Source organism: Orbicella faveolata, unplaced genomic scaffold, assembly GCF_042242905.1.
Source record: "Orbicella faveolata isolate gen_17 unplaced genomic scaffold, um_ofav_v1 contig_36, whole genome shotgun sequence".
NCBI classification, from domain to species: domain Eukaryota; kingdom Metazoa; phylum Cnidaria; class Anthozoa; order Scleractinia; family Merulinidae; genus Orbicella; species Orbicella faveolata.
This window is the reverse complement of record NW_028301565.1, coordinates 6,105,092-6,125,815: the sequence shown is the minus strand read 5'-3', so window position 1 is coordinate 6,125,815 and position 20,724 is coordinate 6,105,092. Positions and strand designations below refer to the sequence as shown.

Sequence of the window (20,724 nt, the reverse complement as noted above, 5' to 3'; positions counted from 1 at the left end):
AGGAGAGTAGAATCCAGTTCTATTAAAGGGGGCTCGGTAAAGATGGCGGCGAATGAGGAAGCTGAGGGACCAGGGCTTGAATGTTAGCGATTGTGGACAGAAAAACTCGCTATTAAAGGACGAAATATGGAAGAGAAAGGTGACAGTTGTTGAGATTTTATTTTTGCCAAGTTTCTTAATTGTTATGTTCCATTATTCTTACAAAAGCATCAAAATTTGTCAAGCCTTAATTTGTGTACACCACTACATGGTCATGATCTTGTGAAGAAAAAAAGTTTTGAACATTACCGGTATTGGTCCGTTATGGATGGTTTTCTGTGTTTGTCGCAAAACTGAATTTTCTGAAAATTATTCCGTTTTATAAGCTGTTTAGAGCAACTCTAAAAAATCTGTTTTGTATGCTACAAAACGGATAATCTAGATCTGTTCAAGACTTTTCACTTGGATGCCAGGTTCATTTATTATTCGCCCATATATAATGAAGGTCATATAAAACTTCTCTTGGTAATGACTAAATTTGATCTCTTCCTTCATGATTAGCATGGAACTAATGCAAATATAATCAGCTGTTACCCTTAGCTCTTCGCTTCCATTTGCAATGAGTTCAGCGATGTATTTTTACTGATATCATGAAATTTTGGACCAGATAATGCTGGTTTAAAAGTCTGAAAATAATAATGTTTTTATCTTGAAAGTCTCACATGATAAAGACCCATCAATGCTAAATAAATGGAAGACCTTGGCGACACCCACTGTAGGTCTCCTGCATATAGTTTGTATTCATTGACTTTTTATGCATCTTTTTTTGCTGGTTTAAAAGTTCTGAAAATAATGATGTTTTTATCTTGAAAATCTCACATGATAAAGACCCATCAATACTAAATAAATGGAAGACCTTGGTGGTACCCCCTGTAGGTCTCCTCCATATAGTTTGCATTCATTGACTTTTTTTGCATCACAAGGTACAAAACAGGAGTCTGATGCCTTGGAGTATGCTTTTGATCTTCTGGAAGTTGGATGTACAGGGACAATTGAAGTTATTTCAGAATCAATCAATAAATCCTCTAAGGAAGAACTAAAACCACTGACTACTGTAAGTTTATATTGAATGCAGTAATAGCTCTTGAAATTTTTTTTTTCTTTGTCGTTGACAGGCTGGTAACTTAAAACTTGCCGTGATTTCCTATGACATGTTTTTACTGCCTTTGTAATTTTATTTACAAAGTTTATAACCTAAATTAATACAATATCAAAAATAGTAAATGTATAAATTAGGCTTAGAACTGAAAACCTCCAAGGAAGCCACCAGTCATGTTGTCTTGACATGAAAGTTCACAAACCAGTTTGAATTTTATTCCTTGTATCTTTGTTTCTGATTACTTACTGGTACTTACATTTATATATCTTTTTTGTGCCTCAGAGAATGCTTGAGGTTATTCAGAAAAGCCCTCCATCCATCTCATGTCTTTCACAGATGTTTTTGCGGCCCTCTATGACTTCCATCCCAACTCTTCCCACCCTCTATCCACACTCGTTCCTCTTCATGATTATCATCATTATCATCATCATTGTCATTCCTATTGTCATCATTGCTGTCATGGTCATTGTCATTGTCATCGGATGGTAAGGGTCAGGATGACTGCCAGTGTCATTTGACCCCTTCTATTGCGAACAAGTTTTGATAACAAATCTGTCTGGGTGATAGAAGTCCAAACTTGTCCTCTGGTAATGAGCAATAGTTGAAAATGTTGTAGATACAATTTTTGATGACATCAAGGTCAACTAACATTAAATGCAATGAGAAAAGGTCATGGGGAAGAAACTGAGATAAAAAGCAAAGTGGATTGAATATCTTCAAACCAAAAACAATATTTATCACATCAAGGACAATTATTATACAAAATGTAACTGAAGTGTAACCTCAAGGGAACAGATTATTAATAGTCTTCTGTTGATAACTTTTACACAATCTACTGTTAGTAATTTTCTGTATAACCTGTTGTTTGCAGCTTCCTTGTGGTTTACCTCCTCTGTTTGCTCCAGATTTGAAGTCTGATTTAGAGAAATATCTTTTGGATCCCACCACCCTGCCCATCCATGACTTTCACAAAACACAAAGGTAATGTAAATAAATAACTGCATCTCAGTGTATCACAAGACTACAGACTCCTGTGTTCCATTTCCATTTCCATTATCAGTTTAATTATAGCACTAATGGCTTATTTTTTAGGGCACAGCTCGCATTTGAGTAGACTACAAAATATAGGTGGTGATGTTAATAATGGTAATGATGATCATTCATATGTCTCTAGGACAAAGGTAACTTACCAAATCAGTAGGTTTGAGTGAGGGGGTACACTCAGATTACAATATCTTAATTAAATGAAAACTGTGTTTTGATAATTAAAATTTTCTTTTGATCTAAAATTAAAGGTTTTGGCCCCGTGAAAGAGACCCAGAGAGCCTGTTGTTTTCAGATGTCTGTCCTGTTCCATCAACATTGAAAGTAGAGAGAAATCCAACAACTGGAGAGCTTCTGGGCTATAATGAGGTATGTCTATCCATTTGCCCCTCTTGTCACCTCTCCCAGTGCCAGTACTCATTTCATCATCATGCTATCATTTCTTGGCTTTGAATACTGCCTGTAGCTCTGACATTTTCTAAAATTCTCATACAGAATTGCCAAACAATGAGAAATGCAGTAAGATTTTAAAGAATGTTTTAAACCTCTACCACAATATTGTAGTCTCAGATGATTTCTTGAAATGTTGAAGGCTGTGTGCAATTTTTGCAGGACTGTCAAGCTTTAGGACTGTCAAACTTACTCGTACTGGACCCTAAACATCCCCTAAACATCCCCTAAACATCAGCTAAATGTAACCTCTTGAAATACAATGACAATCACTTTTAAATTAAGTATGGTACTCATATCACTCAGACAAGATTTCAACTTAAACTTGCACGTGAACTCATTAATAATTAAGTATCATAAGGAGAGTTTTTAAAATTTTAGAACAAAATTTATCTCAGGGGAAATTTCTGTCCCTTTTCCCCAATACAGTGGAATCCCTGGCTTAAGGCCACCCTGGCATTAAAACAGCCCCCTCATTATTACGGCCAGTTTATTCTGGCCCGAAGAAAAGCTCGGTCAGTCGTTTTCTTATTTAAAGGGCCCCTTTAATACCGCCGCCCCGTTAATACGGCTAGAGTTTTGTCGCCTGTTGGTGACCGGATTAATGGGGTTCCACTGTGTAAAATTAATCAGTTCCAGTATTCTTTAAAATGTCTTGATCATTTTGATACTTCAGTATCCCTCTTTGGCTCACATGACTAACTGGACTTGCCTAATATACATGTATCAAAAGGCTGGTCTGTGAATTTCTTGATAAGCCCAGATTTGAATTAAGGTCTCTACAGGTATATTGCTGATACTTAAGTGAACTTATACCAGTATTTAAATGCATGTAGCTCATCAGCAATCTTGTGATCATCAGTAATCTAAGATAACTTACATGTAACCTGTGATATTTTTATTTGGATGGCTCGCTGAAAGGTGATGTTGACAGATACCGGATCCACTGCTAAAAATTCCATGTCCCTGTTACGACAACCTGGACCACTGTCTGCCTCTGTGAGAGGAGAGTCTACAAATTATCCTTTTTTACCAGGTAAAAGTGATGTTGTGGAGTCTAGTGCAGCAGAGCTCTAACATATTTATATCAAAAAAATGGGTTTGTGGACTGATGATCTTGCTGCTTTATACTAGATATATGCAGACATTAATATACGCAGTCAACATCCTTCAGGTCAACATCCTTCAAGTCATTTACAAAATCTTCTGTGGAATAATTTTAAAAAGAACGATATTCAGTAGTTTTCCCTGGTGCTTTGGTGATGCCTGACTTAACAACACCGAATATCATGGAATGATCACTTATTGTTAAATGAATTGAACAAATGACAGCATAAATGAAAATTAGTATTACATTGTAGTACCAATTTTTTTAATCTCTTTCCTTGTTTTTAATTTTAATTATGATTTGCAGGGCCCCACTGAAAACTGCCAAAGCAAGTGGGCTCCCTAGATAAATATTTTAATTAATTATTATTATTGATAAGATAAAACCAAGCTGAAGTTTATACTGCACTGTTCTGAATAGTTTTGTTTGATGTTGCAAAGGTGGTATGGAGGCTCCAGAAACTACAAAACCAGACCTTGTGTTTGATGGGGAGCTGAACTTTGAGAAAGGTATGTCAATGTACTGACACATTCATACACACTTTGTCAGGTTTGTGTCACCATGCCAGTGATATGTTCCTGTCATGACACCCCATCAGGACAAATGTGGAGGTGGAGAGGGTAGTAGACAGTGTTTGTGTGACAAAGTGTATTCATGTCAGTCTTTTTCCTCTTGTATCTGCAGATCTTCTTTCTGTGCCACCGGGATTTGAAAAAGGAGTTTCTTTTAGTGATGCAAAAGAGGAGCAAGGTTGGTCTTTATAGTATTTTTATTACTGTAATATTATTTTTATCTGGTATGATAGGCCTGCAATACGTGCAAAAAGCTATGTCCATTCCCTCAGTGTTGCATCACTGAGTGTGTATAAATTCACCCTGTGCACATATTGTTTGCTATAATAGCTGTGTTGCTGACACAGCACTAGCAGAGGTTTATTTGGAATTTCAGGCACTTGTTAAGTGTTGATGTATTATTGTCGAGCTGTGTTAAGTGAGTCATAATTGATTTGTTCTTAAATTCAGAAGGAGATTCCTATACCTCTGTGCCCCAAGTCTTGGCCATGTCTGACATCATGGCTGGCACAACACTGGAAGACTTAGAGTACAGTGATGATGGTGATGATCTCGATTCAGATGAAGACGACATAGATCAGGTTTAGTAACTGACTGAAAACTGGATTCATATGGCTTCTTGTCATTTTCTTTTGCACTAGACAATTGAGTCTAACACAATGTTTACCCAAACAAAAGTGAGTTATTACAGCAACTTTTTGAGCTTAGAATTCCCCACTCGATAATGTTCTTCTCTGTTTGAGTCTCCTCTTTGTTTTGTAGTTGCCAGAGAGGGGAGAATCTGTTATTGACCCAGAGGACAGTACAGAAGGTAAGAACAAATCCATTGTTTGTAGATGAACACCTAAATAGTTGTGAGCATCCAAATTGTTCTTTAAAAGTTTCAAAACAATAGTAGCATAGAGTTCAAGAGAATAACAGAATTTATCCTTAAGAAGAAATTGTCATGATATGTTATCAAATTCTTCCAACTTATGTCATTAGAGATGTTTAGAAATAACTATAAGCTAGTTAGTTTAGTTGTAATATCTGGAAAAGGTGTTTAAGGTGGCTCAAAACATGCTCCAGCACTTTCCAAACAGGGATTTTGATGGGTCAGGATAACCACTCCATATCAGTTGATGCCACAATCATGGCATCAAAAAACTGCCCAGTAATTGGTGAACATGTTGGTGTCAATTCTGTGGCACAATAGGTTACCATAGCAACAGTATAACCTGCTAAAACACTCTTAATTTTAGCTTAAAGCGCTTATAACTCAAAATGACTTTGGTGACCCTCATTTTTTATTATCGAATTTTGATAAGCATGACAGGATGCAAATTTTTACCAAGTTAAAAACATTCTGTGGAGAGGGTTCAGAGCCACCTTAAATTTTCAAAAATTTAAGGTGCTGGAAACTGTTGCCAGCCTCCTTAAGGGAGAAGGGTTTGTGGTTACCATCTGAATTAAGGCAAACTATGCTTCCACAATATATTTTTATTTCTGAAAGTACTTTGAGAAGAATAATATTCTCATTTGGTAGAAATATGCTAGTGTTCTATCACGATTGCATTCTCTGATTTTTCTATGCTGCTCCCCATCTATTCTGTGATAGATAGTGAGTAGCATAGCAGTGTGCCCTTGTTAACAAAATGACGGCCACTTCTTGGCATTTTCGAAGTGTCTGTGAAGAGGATTTAGATAAAGTTTTGAATGACTAAAACAATTAGATTATTCGCTCTTGATTTCTTGATTATTTCGTGTGATAGTTGACTCGGGCTGTACCCTCGTCAACTACTGCACGATAGAAATCTCGAGCTGATAATCTAATTGTTTAATATAATTTTGCAGGAGGTCTCCAGAGGCATGATAGCCTTGAAAATGTGTTAGTGGAGAGCCAAGATTTGGAGAACAAATTAACTTCAGCAACTCCTGTTATAGATAAACCAGTCAAGGAGGAATGGGCTATAATGGTAGATGTGACAGAACCTGTGAGAGATTTTCACAAGCGAGTTCCTGATATGGCCCACAAGGTCAGAAATTAACCTTGTTTTGGCACTTTACTCACGCTTATAAAAAAGATGCTTATCAGCCAGTGACACTAGCTACTCAGAGAAAAATACAGCTTCTGACTCCTTCCAACAGGTCCCAACAAGAGTCAAACATACAGTATGACTTCTGGCCAAATTTCTTTCACCGAGCTAAAACAGACTTCTAGTTGCTACTCTATGTAACTTGCTTCAAGTGTGACACACTTTCCATATACTGCTTGGATTAACAGGCTGCAGTGAATAGTCATGTGACATCTTTCAGCCCCAAACTCAAAAGTTTGATTCTTTTTGCTGTAATTTTAGTGTAGAGAATAAGATTTTTTTGGGCTCATGAAGACTATATCTCCAGTTGATGATTTTCTTTGTTCTCATCACCTATCTACTTAAATGCGTGGAGATGTTATCGGGAGAAATTGGATGCTAATCCACAGAGCTACCAGAAGTACTTGCATTTACCGCGTGAAATCATGCGTTATAAGACAGCTTTTTTTAAATTTACTTTGCGATGTATGAAACTCACAGTAACGGTAACCCTTGTATGTGTTTTGCTGTTTGTAGTGGAAGTTTGAGCTGGATACTTTTCAGAAACAGGCCGTGCTTTGTTTGGAAAACAACGAGAGCGTCTTTGTTGCTGCTCACACATCCGCTGGAAAGACTGTAGTAGCTGAGTACGCCATCGCTCTGTCCAACAAACATATGACGAGGTACTCATCTGAAGAACTCATGTTTAGAGGCTCGTTTTCCGCCGCTCTCTCAAGTCCGACCCGAGAAGAGACGGGGGAGGCGCGCGGGCTCCTTTCCCGAACAGCGGCTGGTAATCGAGCCTACCGTGTATATGACTGCAGCCTGCCTGATACCCCTTATGGAGCATAAAGCTAATTTTAAAGGACTGGGTTTTGGTACTGATCGATAAAATTCATTTCCCTTCCAATCTCTCCTAGTTCAATTACACTAAATTGCCATGACTTATCGTTGCATTAACTGTGCGGCAAAAGTTGACCCGTCGGTATTAATTCAGCTAATTTTCTTAGTAGAAGACAGGTAATAGGAGTAGAAATCTACTCAGGCACGTTGTGTTTGTAAGATAGCAGAAATAAACTGCATGCTTTAGAGATTTAGATTTCAACAAACTGTGCGCTTATTAACCATAGATAACTTGCATTATTTCTCTGAGCCCACTGTTCACGCCACAACAGCACTTGCTCAGTGGCATGCTCTTTTCTCTGTTGCACAGGACTGTGTATACGTCACCAATCAAGGCTTTGTCCAATCAGAAGTTTCGTGAGTTCAAGGATACTTTTGAGGATGTTGGTTTATTAACGGGTGACGTGCAGATCAGACCTGAGGCTTCCTGTCTTATCATGACCACGGAAATTTTACGGTCAGTAACCTGCAGTTCTTTACGCGATAACTTCTCTTTCTTCTTTTGTAGCGTGATTTTACTAATGACCGTCGTAGAACTGAAAATATAACCAATCGCAAAGTTATCATGTCTGGCCAATGACGACAAATGCCAATTACGTATTGAACCAATTACATTAGATCCGAGAGAAAAAACTTGCAAGTGATACCAACCGCCGGAAGGCATGTTACCAATGACAACCAATTGACCGGCGAAAAGGGCGGGAAAAAAATGCAACCGGTCGGTTTAAACTTGGCCTTCGATTGGTTGCTAAAACAGCTTGTTTACTCTATCTCGCTCCATGGCACACTTAAGATGCCAGTTTTGTTTTACCAGTGAAGTTTGAGTTTGTTTCTATCAAGAAGTGCTAACAAGGGTTATAACTTCCGAGAGAACCTAACGTATAATGCCAGAACTTCTCTTTATACTAACAGTTCCATGTTATACAACGGTTCAGATGCCATACGGGATGTCGAGTGGGTCATTTTTGACGAAGTTCACTACATTAACGACGACGAGGTAAAGATATTCTCATTTAATTCAGTTCGCCAGTCACGTTAATAACGCTCAAAAAAACAGTGACAACTTGCCAGGTTTTCATGTGTAAAATTTTTCCAAATGCGTGAAGCTGTCAGAGGACGAGACACTTCTCTTGTAGTCTCTCTACTTGAAGTATGTATGTAAACAAACAGTAAGGTTAGTAAATTGTGTTTCTAAGTTCATTGCATGTGGCGTAATGTTTGCGGACGTCACTCCGTTGCACGTGTTCTGGCTACTGTGGCTTCTGCCCTCCCTCTGCCACCACCAGCACCTCGCACCCTGTAATGTGATGTTGTGTTTACTCACCAGAGAGGCGTTGTGTGGGAAGAAGTTTTGATTATGTTACCGGCTCAAGTCAAGATCATATTGTTATCAGCCACAGTACCTAACACTCTGGAATTTGCGGACTGGATAGGGTGAGTGATTGTTCTTACGAGAAGCAGTTCAAGGGTTTGCTTGTATATCAAGTTCAATTGAAGTGAACTGCAATTACGTTTTGCTTTAAAAGATCTGGACCCAGTTGTTCAAAGGGTAGATTTTGCTATCCACCGGATAAATCACTATCCAGTGGATAAGTTTTGAAAAAACCAACTGTGCTATCCGCTAGGTAACAATAATTTGGTGGATAGTGTTATCCAACCTTTGTATAATAGTAGTGTATCTAAGCCCATGGTTATATCTTCGCATGTAACGTTTGCGGAGTCGAAATTTGTTGGTGTTTTAGTCGAAATATTGTCAAATCACCCAAGGCAATCTTAAGTAATATTCTAAAATCTTCACGCGATATTCGAAACGACCGCACGATCTTCGGAAAGCCCTCGGGAAATAATCGGTTCATGGTCGAAAATAGTCGGAAAAGTGCCAAAGCCAAGCGACCATGTGTGTTGCAAAGTGCAAGAACACCCTCTTAAACCAAAACTCTTGTTTAATCACGCAGACGCACTAAGAAGAAAAAGATCTACGTCATCAGCACTCCGAAACGCCCAGTCCCTCTCCAGCATTACCTGTACACGGGTAACAGTAATAAGACAAGTAACGAGCTGTTTATGATCGTGGATGCTAACAGTAAATTTTTGACGCGCGGTTACGAAGCCGCTGTGACGGCGAAGAAAGAGAGAGAGGGGAAAGGAAAGGATGCTTATGGTTCCAAGACTCACCAAAGTACAAATATCAAGGAGGTCAGTGGGCTGTCAAATGTTCTGTAATATTACTAGAATTCATTCTCGCGTTAATCATACTACAAAATCCTGCTTATTAGGTTCCATGACAAAAGGCGTTGATACTGCAGCCCTTTGCCGTAATACAGATGGAGCTTTAACCGGGTAGGGGTGGTTTATCATTAGGGGAGGGGTGGGGAGTGAGTGGAAAGCTTGTTTCCTGGATAGACCATATTCGTATTCTCGGTATTGGACTGGAACTAGCTTGCAACTGAGGCTAATTAGGAGAGCCTTTCCAAATGCAAATGACAATAATCTCTTTTCAATGATATTCCCCGCATGAGCCTCCATTGCAAGCTATTTCCAGTCCAATACCGAGAAAGAGAAAATGGCCTATTGCAGCACTCTAGCTTTAGCGGTCTCACTCTAAGCAGACTCATCAGATCTCATCTGATCTAACCGAGCGTTTTTCCGTTTTAAGGATCGCAACATCTGGTTGTCTTTGATTGAAATGCTTCGTAAGAAGGAGAAGCTTCCTGTGGTGGCTTTTACCTTCTCACGCAAGAGATGCGACGACAATGCAGATCAGCTGAGTAACCTTGACCTCACCACCTCCACCGAGAAAAGTTTGATCCATGTCTTCATTCAGAAATCCGTGGCGAGACTCAAAGGCTCCGACAGACAATTGCCACAAGTAACATTTTTAGTTGCTATTTAGTATTTAAATTAGCGTGACACGTGCTTTAGTAAATTTAATTTCCCTTGCAGCCCTTATTTGGGTTGTCACGCATCTTCCCAGGTATTCCGTTCTCGAACCCAAGGCCCTTGACTTCAAGTGCAAAATGACGAGTTCTGTGTTCGAGAATCCGCTGATTCAGTAGAGATGTTTGTTTTGTTCTGATGAAGGACTAGCGCTCGAAACGCTAACTTCACAAACTAACGACAGTTAATTTAACATCAATAAATTTTGATTTAATTATTATTTTGATAAACAGCAGATTGTTTCACCGAGTATTTCACTTGCATGCCGACACAACTCAGCCAACTCACTTGAAATCTTTGCGATGGTGTCTCCTGGTCAGAAAATGTTAAAACTGACTACTCAAGAACTGCGACCAAAACTGTTAGGAGTGGCAGTAAAGAATGCGTTGTGAGAATGAACAGCATCTTAATAGTGTTCATTTCACTTAACTCTATCTATGCAGGTTTCTAGGATACAAGAGCTCCTAAAGCGTGGTCTTGGTGTGCACCATAGTGGAGTACTGCCCATCATAAAAGAGGTAAGTCATTTATCCCGTGTCCGTAATTCTCTAAACGACGAGCAGTTTCTCTTTTGCTTAAATATCCGTCGAAAGGAACGTAAAAACTGAGCGAACGAAGGTTTTTGACTGCTTGCAGTCCAGTAGCACCCATTAATCATCGTTGAACTAATACGTTGAACAGTAACGCTTGAAATGAAATGTTACTAGATACCATATATTTTCTTGTCAATTACCTCTTCATTTAAGCATCTTCCGGCTCCAAGAATAAACTGAATGAACTTTGCCTGTGACGAAAGACCCACGTGACAACTCAAACTGTGATGGCAAGCGCTTGATAACAATAATCTGGATAAATAAAACTGTTGGAGCGATCTGTGCTCATAGTTCTTTAAAAACGTTTAAAACAGTTCTAAAAAGATAAAATTGTCTCTAAATTTTCGACCGCCTTCTGCGGTCTTTTTCAGAGAATGATGATTTCGCGCGATTCACAGAATTTTAATAAGCTGGGACGTTATTGTTTGTTGCCCCCCCCTAGGGAGGCAACCAGTGACGCGTAAACCCTTGGGAAGGGTGCTCTTTCATTTACGGAGTTTTTGTCTAAGAAAGAGTGCAAGGATTCCAGAAACAGTCTTTTGAAATGTTCTCAAAAAGCCCAGAGACCGGCCGACAAAAGAGCAATTAAAAGGCATTGTGTACAAAGTGACCTGTAGGACATGTTCTTTCACGTATGTCGGGGAAAGCAGAAGAAATTGGATCGTTTGGAGTATTGTTCACTTTTCATCTAAATGACACGCGATCGTTTGAAATTAACTCTGCCGTTTATCCCGTGAACATTAATGTTTTGCGCGTATTTCTTGCGTAGCGAGTGTTTAGTACAAGTCATCGTTAATTGATTTTTCTTTGTTGTGTAGATGGTGGAAATGTTATTTGGACGAGGACTGGTGAAGGTGAGTTTTGCCTTTTGTGGGTTGAGTGGCGTTGGAATTATATGGTGCGTTAGTCAGTAAAGATTCGATGAAACTAATATAGCCATTGGCATTTACGTGTTAGCTGCTACTCAACTTCCAGCAACAGATTTAGGCGGGAAGGTGATTTCGTTGAACTCTGGAAAATAAAACGAATTCGTTAAAGACCAAAACCTGTGAAGCAGTAAGGAGGAAAACCCCGAATTTTTTGTTGACATTAGCATTCTTTTACTCAAATCTTTTTGTCAGTAATTTTTCTGATTACTGTCTCTGCCTCCAGATTCTGTTTGCCACTGAAACGTTTGCTATGGGAGTTAACATGCCAGCGAGGACAGTGGTATTTGATTCAATCAGGAAACACGACGGTTCAAGCTTCAGAGATCTCTTGACCGGGGAATACATTCAGATGGCTGGCCGTGCGGGGCGGAGAGGCCTGGATCCTACCGGAACCGTTATCATATTGTGTAAAGGAAACATACCTCTCATGGCTGACCTCCATAAGATGATGCTGGTAAGGTCACTTCCGCCTTCACACCTAAGTAAGCGATGGCGCACCTTAGAAATTTGGATGAAATTGTTTGTGATCCGTCTTCAGTTGACTGTAGAGCGGGCGCCGCTATAGCCGATTACAAGGCAACCAGTTGACTTGATAGCACTACTGTTGGTAGAACAATGCCTGTTTGCATTCAGTTCAAACCTTAAAGTTTTCAGGCTTTGTTTTCGGAACTGCTTAAGTTTTGTACGTAACTGCGATAGTTATTCATAAAATCGCATTGCTGTTAATTTTGCGGGTTATCTCTGACAGGGAAAACCGACTCAACTGGTCTCTAGATTCCGTCTTACATATTCTATGATATTAAATCTCTTACGAGTGGAAGAGCTGCGTGTAGAAGACATGATGAAAAGAAGTTTTGCCGAGTTCCACATGCAGAAAGACTCGCAGGAAAGAAAACGCGAAATGGAGGAAGTAGAGAAAAAATTACAAAATATAAAAGAGGTGGACTGTACGTTTTGTGCGGAGGATTTGAAGTTGTACTTTAAGGATTGTCGAGAGTTGTCGAAATTGACAAGAACGGTTCAGGTAATAATATGAATACAGGTATTCATTCCTTATTGGTTTTCAGTTTCTATAAATCCGTAGTGACATTGTTTTGGTGTCTAACCCTGGTTGTAAAACAAGTCATACCCGTAATATGCCCAGCAGGAACAGGTAAAACAGGTTTCACTAGAACATCATGTTTCTGACCAGTCATCGCCAGTTGATGATCCGTAGTCTTGTCAACTTTGTCTCAGTGCATTCAGATACTTTCTCACAGGTCCCCATATATATTTATTTAATTAGTTGTGAGAATTTGTCGAAATATCAAGAACAAGACAGTACAATCCTACCCATTTATGGTTGAAATCTGTCTCGAATATTTAAGTCTGCCTCGAATTTTTATTCTTAATCTACTCTTCCCTTAGGCAGCCATCCTTTCGTCTTCCCATGGTCAGCGGGCTCTCTCTCCTGGACGTGTTGTGACTATAAATACTGCTGAACACAAAAATGCTTTAGCTGTAATATTGCGAACAGAAAACGTCTCGGCCCAAGGCTACTCGACTGTGCAGTCTCAATTAATGTCCAGTCCAAAAGACAAGAAGTTTGGGGTCCTGGTGATCTGTGACGCAGAGGACCAAAAATCAGGTAAACGCTTAAATTTACCAATTGAAAATGATTTGCAAGTGGTGTTCACTATGATTATCAGTTGAGTAAGGCGCGACGAAAGTTTGGTGGCCAGGTTTTAGCGTTCAGCTTGTTTTGTTATTACGGGCAACTGGCTCTGTTTCCAGTGGCAACTTGTCGGCCTTTGACGTCATTGGCAGCAAAGCGCGCGAAATTGCAGGCGACGATATTATTATCATAGGCAACAAGGAAAGCTGCCCGTGGAAACACCGTAATTGTAAATACAAACTTCGTCACCAAAGCTCCATCTCGCCTTACTCAACTAATAATTGTAGTATGAAGGAATCCACGTGCTTCTCTTTGAATATGAATGATTTCAGTTATTATTAGTTCCTGTGTTGTGTTTAAATATAACTATGTCTGGTAATTCTCAATGTACCTTTCCTCAACAGTTAACAGCGCACTGGCAGGTGCAGTAGACATGGATGATGACGTGCAGCCTTTTGTAAAGCGAAGGTTATTTTTACCCGAAGGAAGATGTTCTCACAGCATTGTACAGGTGAATGGAAGTGAAATCGGTGCTATTACTGTTCGTCAAATGAAGTTGGATACGAACAGGATTATTGAAGACCATAAAAAGAGAATGCTGCCAAGATTTAGGTGAGTGATGGTTATGGGTTTGTTTTGTGTTATGTTTACTGGTTCGCTAAAATCAGAAATAGAAGTTTTCTCCGTAAGATAGTACTGTGTTGTTGTTTAGTCGTGTCTCTAAGGCGTTGTAACTCAACCAAGTTAGCTCAAGCAAGACAGAGACGTTCGTGTTTCAAAATTTTCGTCCAATTTCAAGTTTGACACAATTCATCGAGACATTTACACGAGACATTCAATTTGAAAAGTTTGTTGAGGATGCGTCAGTCAGTCATGTGATGCAAATGTAAGATCTCTATTCGCACACGTTAAAACTATTGGTTCTAAGAATTAGAACCTGTGCTACGCCAGATACGAAACACCACTCAAAGAAAACACCCTTGTGACGTGGCCAAAAATATGTGGAAACGTTTTCTTTATCTAATGCAGCAGCACGAGACTCTGAGGATAAGGTGTTCTACAATTATTAATATACAAGTTGTTTAACAGAAACATAATAAAATAAATAAATAAAGTGGGCGAATCGAACACTAAGACTGACCGACCTAGAATGACCTAAATCTCCCGCCAAAACCTTAAGTAGTCCCTAAGGGCCGTCCCTACGCATCCCCCACCCCTCTCCATCATAATGTCAGAATATTAATTTCCAGTTAATTCGTCTCTCATTCGTCGGAAATGGCATGTTATAAAGTGACTTTTTCAACAGAACTTCACCAGACAAATCAAACTTCAACATCAAACTTCAAACTTCCACATCAAACTTGTCTTATTACTTTCCCGTTTTATGTTAGAAAAAAATTAATGAAATAGCTTCTCTGGTCTAGATTACTCATCTACTTACCTGTTACTATCTACTAATCCTAACCCTAAATCCATAAAATGGGATTTCTCGTTTTCCTTTATTCTGCGTTTCATTGTCTCTCCAAAGGAATGACTTGCCTGGGAAAACTACCATCATTGCTGAGCAAGAACTGCTAAGACTGTCCGAGGCTAATCCTGAAGGACTGGGTACCATGGATCCTGTTAAAGACTTCAACATCCGGGACTTAGATATGGTGACAATGATAGCGCGAAAACAGAGCCTCGAAGAACGAATGGCGAACTACGCTTGTTTAAACTGTCCCAAGTTTACAGAACACGTGAGATTTGTTTATTCTCATAAATCATGTGAATGTGTTAATGTAATTTGTATAATGAATTAAGTAGACATCATAGCTTTATCTTACTTTATTTCACATTTTAGTGACCTGTGGTAAGACCGACCGACCGACCGACCGACTGACTGACATCGTTCTCAGTATATTACTCGATGACTTCACAACAACTTTGTTACTTATCAAAAAAAGAGTTTTGGGAGAAGTATAACAACCCAACATTACTCTATTTTGTTTCTAGTTTAAATCCGTTGCGGACCAGATGAAGTTACGTGAACACGTGACCACTCTGAGGTTTCTATTGTCAGACGAAAGTCTCCAACACAGAGAAGAATTGCAGCAAAGAATAGAGGTATAAATGTTACGTTAATATGAAAAGGAAATTATCACTGACGAACTGCCAACCAAACATTTAAAGAAAAAGTTACATAACGTTTAGTTTGTGGGTTAACTTGTATTGCCAATTCTCTGTTTTCAATGAGCCATTGACTTTTACCTCACGGTGTAGAAAGATTATTTATATGAATCAGTTTGATTTGTATGAAAATAAACATGGGGGTGAAATGATTTTCTTATGAATCGTTCTGCATCAGCCTTACTTTGTAACGGAAACGTGCGATCTCTCTTTCCGTAACTTCTTTTGTGATACCAGTGCCTTAGCAAAATCATTATGTTCAGTGGCGGATCTAGGGGAGGGGCCCGGCCCCCCCCCCCCCCCCCCCGCTTATTTCAGGTGAAAAAAGAAGAAATCACAGAAGGAAGAAAAGCCGGCAGGGCAAGCAAAACAAAACCGGGCTCCCCCCTTAGCTCAAGGTCTGGATCCACCACTGATGTTTACTCAGCCCAACGCTCAAAGAGCCCTTTGATTTACTAGTTTCCCATCCAGGAAGGATCCTGACTGACTTCAAGAAACGGTTTATTTCATGTCACAAGACGGTCGCTAGTGTTAAAAAAAAATTTAATGAAGGCAGTGTTTACAGTGGGTTAATGAAAAAAGAGGTGCTACAGAGGTACTTGATTACTGCAAGACACCAGGAGAAGCTCCACGTTGGACCAAACCCGAGAATTTTGTTTGTCTAGTTAGAATTTAAATTTGTTCTGTCTTTGTTCGTTTTCCAGGTCTTACGAAAATTGCGTTACGTGGACGCCAATAACACAGTACAGCTGAAAGGAAGAGTAGCTTGCGAGATCAGTAACCACGAGTTGATCATCACAGAACTTGTGTTTGAAAATGCTTTCACCAATCTGCATCCAACGGAGATTGTTGCTTTGTTGTCATGCTTCGTGTTTCAACAGGTAAATGCCAGAAAATTACCAGAACACACGCGCTTTCTTGCTAGATAATAATTACCTTCAATGTATTTCTTTCACACCCTCTTTTTTATTTTTTTTTCAGCGTCGAAGCAGTGAACCATCCTTAACAAAGACACTAGAGGAGGTACAGCAATGCCTGTGAAATGTAGCCTGCATCAGATGTTCGGTTAGCTGGGGAGCAGAGTGATTAACGCGAGAGAGAAAAAGGAGAGGAATATCGAGCGATGAGCGTTGTATTCCTCACTTATTTTTTTCTCTCGCCGTTTTTTTCGGTGCTCTTAAATTAACCGAACACCCCGAACAGGGTAGTGGAATGTAGCTTTGAAGTAATATCGTCTGCGGTGCAGTCGGCGTGTCACAAAATCCTCGGGGGTGTAAGCTGTTTGAGACGCAGGCTGAAGTAATGAGGCATCAAGACCGGATGGAGCTCTATCTGATCAGTTGATTTCGGTTATTAGCCCTCTGAACTAATTTGAGTCTCAATTTTTACTTTATCAGGGCAAGGAGTGCATATTAAATATGGCAGAACAAATCGCTAACTTGCAGTCCGAGTGTGGTCTCAGTACTTCAGTACAAGAGTTTAAAGAACAATACCGCTTTGGCTTAGTGGAAGCTGTGTTTGAATGGGCAAGAGGAATGCCTTTCTCTGAAATAACTAACTTGACAGACGTCCAGGAAGGTAGGGTTTATGATGTTCATTGTCTACCTAGGGCAGCAGGGTCCAGGCACTCATGTAATCATGTAAGGTACCATTAAAGTTATACTACTTGTTACTGGAAGCGTTGTGGCCTAATGGCGAAATTAATAAAAAAAATCCCGGGAACATATGTCCTAAGATTGTTTTATAACAATAGGCTTTCGTATGAGGTACTTGTAGACCCAGCAGGTCTCTCTGAATCTGGCGGGTCAATATTTTTCTCATCCAGGCCACTGACGGTCTTTGTGTCGTTATCTCGACTAAAATGGGCCCTCACACTGCGTCTCTCCAAATGTGTAAATGGATTCCGACAAATTGCTTGGACACCCTGAAATATGTCAGGACTAGCATCCCATGTGGAAGGAGTAGAAACACTGCTAGTTGTTTCACACTGTGGAAACTGACATTACGCAAAAAGTTCGGACAGGTTATTGAAACGTATATCAAGTAAATTTACATCTACAAACAGCATCTGTCAAAATGGTGGCTTAACTGCTTCCTCAAGGTTGTACATATATACCGACGAGAAAAAAAATCAACCATTCTCTGACGTATCTCAAGCAGTATTTTAACTAGAGTTTGCTTTATAAATTTAACTACTGTAAATATTCCGTACACTTAAAAATTTCGGACGGTTTTATTTTCGGACACTTTTTTGTCCGAAATTAAAATTGCCCGAACTTTTTTGGAAGTAGTTTACTCTTAGCGTCCTTCCCCTGTACCTTACTAAACCTCAAAATAACGGAAAATAAGGTTTCTTGTTAGTTGCTGTTACTTTTGTTTTTCAGGAATTATCGTTCGATGTATTCAACGACTGAACGAGACTTGTCGTGACGTCAGAAATGCAGCTCGTATTATCGGGGATCCAAAGCTTGGAGAGAAAATGGAAGAAGCATCAACAATGATAAAGAGAGACATTGTCTTCGCAGCGAGCCTCTACACCCAATAGATTAGAGACTGCAAATAGAGAAATTATCTTAGCTTGCTGTTAACAACAGATAGAACACTCGTGGGTAACAGTAAAGGCTTACGCCGAAATCCCAACAGCGCGGAAAACCGACTGAGCCCGCGTGCTGCAGTCGGTTAAACAGTGGAGATGTTGCTTTGCACCTAGATGACATCTTACAGGATCCTACAGGAAGAAATTGTTTCCTATCCCCAAGCTGCCGAGTCAGTTTCTCGCTTCATGCGTAGTGGTTGAACGAACGTTCTGATAGTCTATGGTCGAAAGCAAATACCAGACAGAAAGAATATGTCGAGTCTTCGTCAGAAACATTGCAAAGTAATCTGACGTATCTTATGCATTCGTGCTGACGCGAAACTCGTAGGGCACTGGTTCTAGTTTTGTCTTCTGTCGCAAGACACTCACCCCACCCCTTCCTCCCTCACGTCCTACTGGACTAATCAACATCACTTTGGACAGTGAACGGTTGAAAATAAACTAACTGACCCTCAGTTTACAAAATGGGCCGAACATAAAGTCTTAAATAATCGTATCCACTCAGGAGCCATAATCGGGGACGGAAACCGTAAGTCCTGGGATCCGCCCGCACCTATGATATGGGACAATTTTTCTATTTTTAGAACAAATTGCGCCATCCTGACGTCATATATCCGCGCGGATCCACGCACATGTCGGGGGCACTCGCGTGGATGTTGTCACGTTGCCTGATCAAGTGGTAAGAGTGGCGATATTATATTGCAGATTTTTCACAGCGATAGCAGGGAATAAGACAGGGAATAAGAACCAGGGCTCCTATATGTAGTTTTATGCTCTGAGCTAATGGAAAAGGTGAGTTTTTCAAGGTCGAAAACAAGACTTCAATTTCGCGCTGTGAATGAATATGTGCTCGCGCTAGTTGTACGAGTAAGGTTTTGCGTTTGTTCTGTAAAGAAAAGTTATGTAAGAAAACTCTTTACTCTGGTATCGAGTTAATTTGTGAGTTTCCCAAACAATGCTTAATCTTATTGTTTCTGTTTGTTTGGCGAGTTTGCAAAAGTTTTTGAAAGGCAAGTCTGAGGTGTACAAGTAGCTCATTTGCATAGTGCAGCGCATGCACTTTCAAGTCCGAGGTCGGTGTTTTCAATTGTCAACAAATCTTGACAAAAATTTCTTTCGTTGTGTTTTGTGCTAAGATGCTGCAACAATTTTCACCAACGCCAAAAGGCTGCTAATATCATCTGTGTTTCTTTAACATAGTGAAATTTTACACTGCGAAAATAAAATAGACGAGGAGTTTTGATAACTCAACCAGCAAAATCGAAATCGTTATTCGAGTTGATTAAAGAAAGCGTCATCGTAACTTTGCTGATTATTTCTGCGGTATTCACATACTTTCAGCTAAGCTTTTAATATGTTCTCAAACATTTATCAACCTTAAACATATTTAAAAACTAGAGATATTATATGAGTTCGGTGTACGTTTTTAAACGAAAGTGCGGAAGTCCAGTCTCATGTTTTACTGACTATACAAAACACGCATCGGCGGTCGCTCTTATTCATGGACAACAGACAATTTATTGGATTTTTACACAAACAAAACTGAGCAGCATCTACAGAGATAAACTTTATTGTCACTTATTGGGTCTTGATAAAACATCAAGCGTTGCTTACAATTCAGGCGAAATTCAAACTTGCAATTATTATTATTTGTTTTTTTTTTACTCTTTGGTCGAGATAGACTCTGGCGAAATCTTCGCAAGCGTGTGACAAGAGGAGGGAAACTTTGAAGTCCTGAAACGCTGTTACATCCAAATATATCCAACTAGTGTTTTGCTGTGTTTTGGAAAAGCTGTCAATCTTCAACATATGTGAAAATTAGATTGGAGTAATGTGGAGCCCTTGTAAAAGAAGCTGAGGAACACAACTTGGTCAGTGATATAAAGCGGCACATAACTAAATTCGACACTGTCTTCCTTCACTTAAACTGGAGCAGCTTACGACGAAAATACTGAAGTAAACTACCAACAGACATGAACGTGTTGATTTGTGGGCCAAAAGCATCAAACATTTCGGGAATTTCGGACGCCATTTCCCCGCTCTACATCCGCAAAAATCCACGCAGCTTTGTACACGCGTGTGTCGCACATGATGGCGCAATTTGTTCTAAAAATAGAAAAATTGTCCCGTATCATAGGGACAGCCCCAATACCAGAAACGGCGCGCGCTTACGGTCTCCGTCCCCGACTATGGCTACTGATCCACTTTAAGACATGTAAATGAATTTCAGTTTTACTAAACAAATTAACAATGAGCGAGGGCAGTTAATATTTAGCTTTAACACTGAACAAGTTAGACATGAATAACGATCAGTTAGTAAAATCTGTAACCTTATAGTCCTACTATTTCATTTAAAGCGACAAGAAGGGTTAATTTAGCCATCCTTGTTTTAGACAATATACATATAATGCCGAATGACCGAAAATTATGCCCTCTTTCTTCCTTGAGCCACCGAGAAAAGCACACTTCGTCTGCTCCCCTATCTCCAATTCGGCTCCACATTACTCCTTACCCCACCCCTTTGAAAAAAAAAAACCCTCTCGATCTGCCGCTGTTTTTCTTTTACAATCTAAGTCC

The 20,724-nt window shown here is 39.6% G+C and overlaps 1 protein-coding gene across 1 annotated transcript; it reads left to right on the top strand.

The window, feature by feature from the left end:
- The first annotated feature begins 12 nt into the window (after positions 1-12).
- Positions 13-20,481, top strand: LOC110050701 (superkiller complex protein 2-like). The gene is made up of 28 exons (XM_089275372.1): positions 13-139; positions 963-1,093; positions 2,010-2,119; positions 2,434-2,551; positions 3,554-3,668; positions 4,181-4,249; positions 4,425-4,490; positions 4,763-4,893; positions 5,075-5,123; positions 6,146-6,327; positions 6,904-7,049; positions 7,580-7,726; positions 8,182-8,266; positions 8,597-8,703; positions 9,225-9,465; positions 9,926-10,138; positions 10,650-10,724; positions 11,618-11,653; positions 11,952-12,182; positions 12,477-12,752; positions 13,136-13,355; positions 13,787-13,994; positions 14,911-15,121; positions 15,378-15,488; positions 16,256-16,432; positions 16,533-16,574; positions 16,949-17,129; positions 17,936-20,481. Exons 1-28 carry the CDS (start codon positions 127-129, stop codon positions 18,094-18,096), a joined length of 3,852 nt encoding a protein of 1,283 aa, XP_089131498.1. The 5' UTR covers positions 13-126; the 3' UTR covers positions 18,097-20,481.
- The last annotated feature ends 243 nt before the right edge of the window (positions 20,482-20,724 follow it).